This window comes from Pelobates fuscus, chromosome 3 (genome assembly GCF_036172605.1).
Source record: "Pelobates fuscus isolate aPelFus1 chromosome 3, aPelFus1.pri, whole genome shotgun sequence".
Taxonomy (NCBI): domain Eukaryota; kingdom Metazoa; phylum Chordata; class Amphibia; order Anura; family Pelobatidae; genus Pelobates; species Pelobates fuscus.
The window spans coordinates 405,794,844-405,807,168 of NC_086319.1; the positions used below are offsets into that span (position 1 = coordinate 405,794,844).

The window sequence follows — 12,325 nt, forward strand, 5'->3', positions numbered from 1 at the left end:
ACCTTTACCATATTCACTTCTAATTCTATCCTCCATTCTTCTTGCTCTTCCTTTCTCGCACTTGATGTTAGATTGACTTGGAACAATGAACTTCTTTTTTGTTAATTATATATTCTTTATTGGGTTTTGATCATAACATAGATACAAAAAAATCCACTAACAAAACACACAATACATACAATATTGCACTATTTCTTATTAAACATATTAAGCCTGTTTTCATAAATAATTGAAAATTATTTCTCTTTTTTCTCTTTTCATTCTCTTTTTCCTTCTCTAGCCTCTTTATTGACCCCTTTCTTTATATGTAATCTTTCTCTATTGTTTTCTTTTTCTTCTTATTCAGAAATTGATTATATCTGAGAATATTTACAACTACATTAACCACTGTTAACTCGTTTCACCATCGACAAATCCATAATGAACTTCATAAAAGAAATATTAATGACTTACATATAAATAATTATTACAAAGTACAATATACATATTAAACAAAATCCTGTACAAAAATACAGGACTTTACATTTAAGACAAAATCAATCCGTCAAGGAGCAGCGTCCCGGGGAGTTGTAATTAGAACCAGTATATTCTTAATCTATTTTAAGATTTAAAAAAAAAAAAAATTCTTCCCATATTTTGGTTGTTTTGGATCTACATCCTAGGGTTTTCATTTCCATTTTAATTTGGTATAATAACCTTTTATGTATATTCGACCAGAGTGGAGCTAGAGGGTTTTTCCAACTACTCGCAATTGCAATCTTTACGTCCATAAAACATTGTATGATGAAAAAACATAGCTTGTTGTTTCGTTTTGACCAATTCAGGTGCAAAAGGGCTATTTATGGAGTAAAATTCAAATCTAACTTGGTATGAGTTTTTATTAAAAAAATCAAATACCGTATATACTCGAGTATAAGCCGAGTTTTTCAGCCCATTTTTTGGGCTGAAAAACCCCAACTCGGCTTATACTCGAGTCAGAGTCTGTATTATGGCAATTTGCATTGCCATAATACAGACTGGGGGGAGAGGGGGGCTTGCAGAGCTGTACTTACCTTTCCTGCAGCTCCTGTCAGCTCTCTCCTCCTCCGCGCCGTCCGTTCAGCACCTCGGTCAGCTCCCAGTGTAAGTCTCGCGAGAGCCGCGGCTCTCGCGAGATTTACACTGGGAGCTGACAGAAGAGCAGAACGGACGGCGCAGAGGAGGAGAGAGCTGACAGGAGCTGCAGGAAAGGTAAGTACAGCTCTGCCAGCCCCCCTCTCCCCCCCACTGAACTGCCACTGGACCACCAGGGAAGGAGAGCCCCCCTCCCTGCCATATATCAAGCAGGGAGGGGGGACGAAAAAAAATAAAAATAAATAAAATAAGAAATAAAATAATAAAAAAAAAATTAATAATAAAAAAAAGGGGTATACGGACCACTATGGGAGGGGGGGGGGTATAAGGACCACTATGGGAGGGAGGGGGTGGGTTAAGGACCACTATGGGAGGGAGGGGGGTATAAGGACCGCTATGGGAGGGAGGGGGGGTATAAGGACCACTATGGGAGGGAGGGGGGGGTAAGGACCACTATGGGAGGGAGGGGGGGGATAAGGACCACTATGGGAGGGAGGGGGGGTATAAGGACCACTATGGGAGGGAGGGGGGTATAAGGACCACTATGGGAGGGAGGGGGGGGATAAGGACCACTATTGGAGGGAGGGGGGTATAAGGACCACTATGGGAGGGAGGGGGGGTATAAGGACCACTATGGGAGGGGGTGGGATAAGGACCACTATGGGAGGGAGGGGGGTATAAGGACCATTATGGGAGGGAGGGGGGGTATATGGACCACTATGGGAGGGATGGGGGGGATAAGGAACACTATGGGAGGGAGAAGGGGGATAAGGACCACTGTGAGAGGGAGGGGGTGGGATAAGGACCACTATGGGAGGGGAGGGGGAAGTAAGGACCACTAGGGGAGGGAAGGGTAAGGACCACTAGGGGAGGGGTGAGTCAGGACCACTGGGGGGGGGGGAGTGAAGGAATACGGGGGTGGGGAGGTAAGGACCACTGAGGGAGGAGGAGGGGAAGTCAGGACATATGGGGGGAGGGGGCGGCAAAATTTTTTGCCTACGGCGGCAAATATCCTTGCACCGGCCCTGCACACACTGCATTCACACACTGCATTCATGCACACACACACTGCATTCATGCACATACACACTGCACTCATAGACACACTGCACTCATACACACACGCTGCACACATACGCACACACTGCATTCATTATACACACACTGTAAATAAATATTCAATTAATATATTTTTTTTAGGATCTAATTTTATTTAGAAATTTACCAGTAGCTGCTGCATTTCCCACCCTAGTCTTATACTCGAGTCAATAAGTTTTCCCAGTTTTTTGGGATAAAATTAGGGGCCTCGGCTTATATTCGGGTCGGCTTATACTCGAGTATATACGGTAAATCTTTTTCCAAGTGTTAACAATATTATCACAGCTCCACCATATGTGGATATATGTTCCATTGACCTTGTTAAATATCCAAAATAATGGTGAATGTTCACGGTACATTTTTTGTAATCTTGTCAGTGCTAAATACCACCTATGTGTTACTTTGAATTGTATTTCTGTCCAGGTTATACAGTGCATTACTTTTTAAACCTTTATCCATGCCTCACACCATTCTTTTATATTTATAGTATAATTTATGTATTTTTGCCATATTTGGAAAACAGGGAATGTTTGTAATATTTCCATCGTATTCAACAGATCCATACCTGTAGACAAAACTTTAGATGTTAAATCATAATTTATATATTGAAAAATGTGTCTGTTATGCCTGAGTTGTCTTTCAGTAAATTAGACATTAGATCATTTTTTAATCTTAGATAATTAAATATCTTTGATCCTGAAATTTGGTATTCTTGAACAATCTGTGGAAAAGGTTTAAAGGACCACTATAGTGCCAGGAAAACAAACTTCCCCCACCCTCAGGGCCCCCCTCCCGCCAGGCTCTAGGGGTTGGAAGGGTTTAAATTTACCTCTTTCTCCAGCGCCGGGTGGGGGACTCTTCTCCTCCTCTCCTGCTCCTCTCCTCCTCCTCCTCCTCCTCTCCTCCTCCTCGGCTGAATGCACGAGCCACGCGCGCATTCAGTCAGTCCATAGGAAAGCATTCACAATCACAAAATCACAGTGAGAAGCGCGGATGCGCCTCTACCGGCTGTCAATGAGACAGCCACAAGAGGCTGGATTAACCCTATTATAAACATCGCAGTTTCTCTGAAACTGCTATGTTTATAGAAAAAAGGGTTAAACCTAGCTGGACCTGGCACCCAGACCACTTCATTAAGCTGAAGTGGTCTGGGTGCCTATAGTGGTCCTTTAACTTTTCCTGCTATTAAAATTTGCTCTATTTTTATGATGCTCCTCTGTCTCCAACCCTTCAAGTCCAAGTCCATAATATAATGTTGCAAAGAAACTAAATTAATATGTTCTGGAATCTGTTTAATATACCACATTTATTTTTTAATCTAATCCAGAAACCAGTAAGGTGATCAAAAACAGTGCTAGAGTTTCTGGCCATTATTATCTTCTTCGAGTCCTTTGCTTGCCATAGCAGAGAACTCATATCCTTTAGGTGGCAAGATACGGTCTCAATTTGATACAATGCTTCTTCTTCTTGTTTGTTTAATTAAGTATTATATATATATATATATATATATATATATATATGGTATATCATGCTAACTGAGAAATTATTTTTAACTAATGGGAATTAAACTCCTCCATTTAACTTACTTCGCGCTAAAATGTTTTGATTACATCTTGTTTTTTTTCCCCTGCCAGATGAAGTTTGTAATACTCTTCTGAATCAAACTTAACCAGCAATCTGAAAAAAATAGAGGAATCATCCTAAACATATATTGCCATTTGGGGAGAATATGTGAATGAATTAATATTTATTCTTCCCATCCAAGATTTTTCCATATTTATCCAGTACTTTAACAAATGGTTAGTGTGACGAAGGAGTGAAAAGAAGTTGATTTCTCTAATATTGTTTAAATCCCTTGCTAATTTTATTCCTAAGTAGGGCATATCTTTTTTCAGCCAAGTAAAATTATATTTAGATCTAATATCTTGTTTTAAACTATTATCTAAATTAAGATCCATTATTGTTGTTTTATCGATGTTAATGTTATAGTTTGCTACTTGTCCATATTTTTCTATCTCCGTCATAAGATATTCTAAAGACCTGTTCGGCTCTGACATTGTAATCAGTAAATCATCCCCTTCTTTACATCTATATCCCTTGATGCTCTTATTTTTTCTTATACTATTAGAAACGGACTCAATGGACATGATATAAAGCAGTGGAGACAGGGGACATCCCTGCCTAGTCCCATTACTAAGCGAAAACCAATTTGAACATAAATTTTGTCCCACTTCTCTTGCTAATGTATCCAACCCTGGATCCCAAATTGTTGTAATGATTGACTCATAAATTCACAGCTGACCCTGCCGAATGCTTTCTCAACATTGATCGTTAGGGTCAGCAAGAAGACTCTTTTTCTTGTGACAGAATCAATAATATAAATTATTCTCCATTATGTAAGGCACTTCTTCCTGGTACAAAACCAATTTGATTTGAATATATTATAGTACTCAATATATTTTTCGATCTATTAGCTAAAATTGCAGAGAATATTTTGGTTTATCCATTAATTAAAGAAATTGAACTATACCTTTCAACTGCTGTTGAATCTTTCGCTTGTTTTAGGATTGGTAATAGATTAGCTTGTAACATTTCAGTAGGGAAAGACCCTTGTGAGACAGTATAATTAAAGGTTTTAGTCAGTTGTTCTACTAATTGGTCTTTGATAGTTTTATAAAATAAATGACTAAGACCATCTGGGCCCGTTGTGTTTATTTTCTCCATTTTATTTATCTCATTCTCAATTTCCAGTTTAGCTATAGGATGGTTCAAATCGTTTCGTTGGGACTCTGATATTTTATTTAAATTAGCTCTTATTAAATAGCTCTTTATATTTGATTTATCATTTGCCTCTTTTAGATTATACAGAGAGCTGTAATACTCCTTAAAACGTTGACCTATGTTTTCTAGTGTTTGTACTATCTCTCCATTTCTTATTATCTTAGCAATTTGATTCAAATTTTGCTTTTTTAAATTATGCAGGAAGTATTTTGTCTGCTTTATTCTCTTTACTATAATATTTGAATTTCAGTTTTTCCATATTTTTATTTGTTTTCTTCCCTTAGTTTTTTATTTATGAGTTTTTGTACCTCCCTCAATTCTGATTCATAACTGTTTGATTCTTCTAATTTATTTTTATTAGCTATTTGATTAAATTTTATATATAATTGTGCTAAGCTTTATTCTCTCTCTTTTTTTTTTAATTGAGTATTATGTTTTGTCAGATGCCCTCTTAAAACGGATTAAACGCACACCAATTTATTGTGGGCGATGTATCCTTAGGATTATTTTCTAAAAAAATAATAATTAATAAAGAATTCTTTCTTTAATTAATTCAATGTTTGATTTATCATATAATAGATAAGCGTTTATATGCCCTGTAGAATATTTCCTATTTCCCGCTTTGTCTTTCAGATTCCATGTAAGAAAATCATGATCTTACCAAGTATTATTTTAACATAACAATGAACTTCTTGTATGCAGATCCAAACAACGTATTAATATAAAGAATGAGTGACTCCTGCTAAGTCCTTAGGCTAGAAAGTCGTCATGTGAGATTAAGCTATAGCGTAGTACGATTCCACTGGCAAGCCCGACAGGATAGAAGGACGCTCAACTTGTTTCTCAAGGAACTCCGTGATGACATTCAACCCTAGAAGTCTTCTATACAAACCTATCTCCCACAGACTGAGTATCCATGAGCTAATAAGATTAAAAAAAGTATATATAGCCGATCTGATGGCAAATAAAACAGAATCAACAGTTTATTTAAATAGCAAAAATGATTGTACAATGATCAACAGACTAAAGTCCAAATGGCCCTGTACCAATGGAACAAAACTATTTTGCTGCATACAGGGCCCTTGGGACCTGCAAAATCCAAACAATGTCTCCAAATGAGTCTGAATTTAAAACGGATTTCAGCAGCACCGAACTCCGCCAAATGGCTAAAATCCAGACCCAAATTCTTCAAATGCAAATTGAAAAAAATCGGAACTCTTTTCCTTCTGGCAGCGTTAGCAGCCAACGGGCAAAAACTTAAAAATGCTTGATTATGCATCGGTTTAAATGAAAGTAATACATTTAGAAAACAAACAGAAACCCTATGGGAATAGGGCCTGTAAAATAATGGCAAGACAATTGTGTTACTAACTCTAGGCATCACGTGGGAGATCTTAAATTAAAATGGGGAGGGGATAGCTCACTGTCCACTTCCCTGCCTCCACCTGATAAATGGGATAGGAAAGGAGGGAGACCTTATATCCCCCCTGTCCCCAGCTGTTGTCATTAAGTGGGGGATAGTCATTGTATACTAAGGGAGACATCATACCTCCACAACCCCCACTAATGGTGGCAGGTGGGGGGCTATTATAATATAACTCGGATGGGGGGAATTGCCATGTTAAGTCTCGATATTAGTAAGACTTTCCTTTCAGAGTGCTCTGATTGGTTGGCTTACAAATCAACCAATCAGAATATCCTAATCAGAATTCAAAGTATGGGAACGTTTTCATGAAGGCTTTTCCCACTTTGAATTTATACAATGTCTCCCCCCCGGTATAAAATTAGCAGCCACCTGAGTATAACATTAATAGTCATAAGGTGTGTCCCTCCTCCATATATTTAACCTTAATAGCCCCCACCTGTTTACCAGGGGTAATGGCATGGGGGTTGTCAATGAACTGTACACCCCCCATTTTTTTTATTTAAAGTCCCCCACAGTTGAAGCACTGGGGGGACAACCCGTTATTTTACATGTTATGGGGCTTTCTAGCAAATGGGCAGCAATAACTGCATAGTTGCTAAGTTGAAATATTTAGTAGATATGTCCCCACCTGCCACATGGCATTTGGGGGGGGGGGGGGATAGGGAGGTTAAAAACGCATTGACCCCCAAAGGTTATTTGATCTATTTAATGTGATGGCAACATGATTAACCCTTGCATTACCCAATGGTTTTTAACTATTTGCCTGCTGGCAGCGCAAGCATAATAGTATAGCAAATACTTCTTCAAATGATCAATTCACTTATTCTGAATTGTATTAATATCAGTCAATGCTATGTGAATATTCTGATTGCACTGATTTTAATTCAGACACCAAATGCATCCTGCCGATTGCTGCAGATTCGCTCGATCCAACCGGATTCCAACAGTCTTTGGCATTAGTAAATATCAGAATTGCCAAATTGCCAATAACCTTAATTTTAATATCTAGCGAGGCAGCAGACATTGATTATCAGCTTTTAGAGACAGAAGTTTTTATTCTGGTGCACAACGAACTGTCAGACCAGTTCTATGTTCACTACATTCAGGCCCTGCGGAGATAGCACAGCTAAGCGGACAAGGGCACATGTATGAGTGTGGGGATGGTTGCTTGTGATTGGTTGTATGTGTGTATGGGAGTGGTTATGGGTTTGGGAGTGGGATAGGGACCATCTTACCTCAGTGCCTCTTGGGAGACGGGCCAGCAAACAACTTCCCTCCCACCCACCCTCTTTTCTGTTTGTTATTGTCTATGTTACAGCTAGCGGGGGGCATGTCCTTGCCAATAGGTGTTGGGGAGCTATCACATGGAATGTCAGGAGATGGAAAAGGTGGGTCTCAACCTCCCCTGCTCTGTATGGTAAACATTTCAGTTACCGACTTGGACGTGCCCACTGAGCTAAATGACGGCTGGTGGTAAGCATTGAAAGGAAAAGGGAATTTGGTTTGGCCAAGGGTGGAGGCAAGAACCCAGTGAGCAAGTTGGTGCATAGGCATGTGGTCTCGTTCATTGGAAAAGACGTTTATGTAAAGTCTGTAGGGCCTAGGTGTTAATTTATATGTTAAATTATGGATTATTTATGTATTATCTCTGATTATAACTAAATGATAAAGTTAATAAAGGTTGGATGAGTCCTACAGTCTTATGTTTAATAAATGCTGTGGCCTGTTTCATCCAAATTCGGTGTCTGTCGTTATTGGGGGGGATATTTGGTGTAGGCTATGTTATCTTATTTGCATCAAATTCCCTGCTACGTCCATACATGCACAAGAGCAGAATAACAAAACAAGGACAGTATTACCTCCACAATCACTTTATGTTGTGTGCTCAAGGTAAAGGTATGCTTTTATTTAGAATTTTACAGAGAAATGTTTAGGGTTTTTTTTCGAAAAAAGTATAGATAAAGTGAAGTATAGATTTGATATAGTCTGCATGACCTACCTGGTCTCAGCAGTAGGTATTTAACTCCAAGGGGCCAAATACTTTTTAACATAGTTTTATGTTTATGTTTTTTTTTAAGTCAATATTAGGCACCAACAATCTGACATCTCATACACTAATCACAAGGACAGAGAGATAATTCCAATCCAGAATCAACTCTAAGTATAAGAAACCTATCTTTATCAACTTGCAATGAGTTCACAGGGTGCTAAAGCAGGTGTTTGCCATCTACTGTCAGAATTTCAGAGCATCCCATGTAAAATACAGACAATGTGACAATTATCAGTATCCAAGCAGTGGCAGAACTAGCGCCTGTGCAGCTGCACCAGGGCCCGCATGCTGAGGGGGCCCATCGGGTGGCCCATGCAGTTAGGGACACCTGATGGGTATGGGTGATCAGGGGCCCGGTCGGTCGCATTCAAATGGCAGCACTAGACACAAATACATCCCTACATTCACACTCACACACACACACACACACACACACACACTCCATACAAAAACACTGAAACAAATACAACCCTCCAAGGATGTATGGCAGATATGGATCTATCATTGGCCACCCTTGCATTAGGTGGGCATAAAATCCTTGCACCAGAGCCCTCTCTATGTTAGTTCTGCCACTGCCTCCATGTTAATCACGAGGAAAACTGCGACAGCAGAAAGCATTTGTAACTTAGCATTAATTGCAAGTAGCAAAGCATCCGTCAACTGATCTAGTTATAGATATTAAATTTACCATAAATGGGATGCACAAATTGTCATAATAACCTGTGCTGCTTGGAAGTCCCCTGTACCATTCACACATACCACCCGTTTTGCCTCTGCTAAAATGCATTATCTGACACAGTCAGTCATTTAAAGCACCCCTTGTAATAGGGACTTTATTGGCTTTGTTTGTCCATATTTACTTGTCAATGCAGAGCACATCACTTATTTTTATAAATACTTACATATTACAAAATAAATGCCATTAAAATCAATTAAACAATCCTGCTAAGAATGCCACATAATGACAAAACCATTTCAGATCAAACTCAAACACACACACACACACACCACACACACACACACACACACACACACACACACACTCCACACAAACACACACACACCACACAAACACACACTACACACACTAACCTTGATACTTGGTTTTAAGTAATAGTGAATTTTTTGTGAGGACTAAATGAAGGAATTGTTCAGTTACATTTTGCGTTTACTTATTAATTTTACTTGAAATATTTGCAAAATGTACAACGAAGCAAAAGTATATGAACATTTCTATGACCGTAATGAGAATTAATGTTTTATTTTAACTTTTTTAGTAAATTTAAATAATGTCTTTGCTTCCCTGGAAGCATTTCTTTAGCCAGCTTTGTTTGTCTTTCTTTTTTATTTCTTCAAACAGTACTCGATTCTATCCATGTTTTTTTTTTTCCCCAATTATTTTATTAACCATTATTTATACTAATTCGTTCGATGGATAAACCATAAATCATTGTATTCTGTATTGTATTAGAAAGGTTCTAAATGGACCAATGGGAGTGAAACTGAACAAGGATTGCTCTTCTGATTGGCTGAGCACCGCACTGCTAAACTTCCCTGTGTATTACCCAGAAAATGTCCTGCAACTTGACACCGATCAGGTAATATCAAATTGTTTATTTGTGCTTGATATATATTGATATTAAATATTATGTATGTATATTCCCCCCTCTCTGTTTTTGATCTACCTTCTTGCTAACCCCTTTGTGTGAACGTATCGTATTTGCTAGATTGTAAGCTCACGGGACAGGTGCTCTGCTTCTTTCTGCATCAGTATGTGTTTATTATTAGTCCGTATTCTCTCTATCGTACAACGCAGCATTATATGGTGTTGCTAATAAAATACCAAATAATAATCATAATTCTCTACCTCTTCCTTTCTCCACTTTACGTTTTCACCATTTACACTCAATTCTCCATGTTTGACCCCATGCCTTTATTTCTGTCACTTTCTTCCTCTTTTCCAATAGACTAGATATATTTCCTTCTCTTTTCAATGCCCCCTTTCTTTTATCCCAAGCTTCCTTCTGCTACTTTCTTTGTTACCGTGTTTATATTAATTATCCCTTTTCTATTTCACAACATACTTGCACTATTATGTCAAACACTCTAACGTTTCCCCGTGCCTCCCTACTGCAACTCTCCAAGCCAATTCTTCTTTCTCTATAGTTTTATTCCTTGTTTCATACCGTCAATATAAGCCTTTACTTCCAATATTATATCTCTTACACCTGCTTCATCCATTCATCCATGGTGATGCATGCATAACCAGGATATCTCTAATTCTTGCATGCCCACCAGCCAAGACACAGCAGACCATGGATCTCATCGACCAAGAAACCTGAAGTTCTTACCTGACAAGGCCAGCAAGGATTGGAATTCCCGGCAGTTGTAGACTCCCGTGGAATCGGTTGCACAACTCATCCAGAGGTTTTCATATATTGTGGATGTCGTGATGACGTTCCCATCGACTGAGGACACACGCCAGTTGGCATTGAAGAGAGAGATCCCCAACATGACTGACCCTGTCACCCCAAAGAAAAAACCCACAGCCTCCACTGCCGCCGACATGTCTTCAGAGAAATGAAAACGTTTTGGAGAATGTTGGGCAAGAAGAGACCTTATTTTAGGCTGTTAGGTTGGATGACTGTACTTAGATCCCAGAACTATTTATATTAAAGGAGCCTTCTGCACTCTGATACCGCAAATTAAATGTCTCTCTGCGTCTAGCACCAGTCCACCTGTATCACCTCTCCACCTCTAACCCCACGTTGTCACCTCTCTCCCTCTCGTTTACTGTCACCTCTCCACTTGTCTTCCTCTTTCACTAATCCGACTTTGTGTCCATACCCAGACACTCTGTGAGCCACCTTTATTCGATTGTCTTCTGCCAGCTTTCTTTCTGTTCCTAATCTCAGCTGTTCTGTGACAGTCCGTGCCACGCTTCACCTTTGTCTGATACACTTCGCCCTCTGTCTGCTTCCTTTCCTTACTGACCCTTCTTTAGTGTCTGTCTGTCTCAGATAATTCTTCACCTGCCCAGATATGAAATCCCTATCTATCTCCTCAGTAGAATGGATCTGGCTGCTTTCCCTCACTCCTCTGCTGACTGTCCTGTTAAACTCCTGTGGCTGTCTCTTCTAAACTCCTCTCTCCCCTGAAGCTATTCTGAGATGTCAGTGCTGTATTGGGAGGAGCGTTTATATCAATGAAGGTGTGATCTACCTTCCATACCTCCTGCCCTCACCTCCCCTCTAGAAGGTCCGTGCTGCTAACACTGTGTGATAGCTCAGAGCTGAATGATGAAACATACACAGTGATAGTGAGCTCCCTGGCTGACACCTCACATACCAATACAACCTACACACATATCACCTGCCTGTATCACTGTATATATATACATAGTATGGCTGTACACGGCAGCATTAATAGATTTATTGTATCATTAGACACATCAATGTATTCACTATTAGATTGTAGATAATGTGCTGCGTTATACAGAGCAGTGTGTTCATTATCAGCGTATAGATACTCAGTGTAATTATACAGAGCAGTGTGTGTCAATTATCAGTGTATAGATACTCAGTATTATTATACAGAGCAGTGTGTGTCAATTATCAGTGTATAGATACTCAGTATCATTATACAGAGCGGTGTGTTCATTATCATTGTATAGATACTCAGTATCATTATACAGAGCGGTGTGTTCATTATCAGTGTATAGATACTCAGTATCATTATACAGAGCGGTGTGTTCATTATCAGTGTATAGATACTCAGTATCATTATACAGAGCGGTGTGTTCATTATCAGTGTATAGCTACTCAGTATCATTATACAGAGCGGTGTGTTCATTAGCA

General features: G+C 39.2%; 1 protein-coding gene across 1 annotated transcript in view; it reads right to left on the reverse strand.

Moving 5' to 3' along the window:
- CLDN15 (claudin 15) overlaps positions 1-11,632 on the reverse strand; it is a 60,621-nt gene extending 48,989 nt beyond the window's left edge. Inside the window, exon 1 of the mRNA XM_063446057.1 lies at positions 10,820-11,632. Within this exon, the coding sequence (XP_063302127.1) occupies positions 10,820-11,036 (217 nt within the window). The 5' untranslated portion in view covers positions 11,037-11,632. The remainder of the gene's footprint in view (positions 1-10,819) is intronic.
- Between the last annotated feature and the right edge of the window lie 693 nt (positions 11,633-12,325).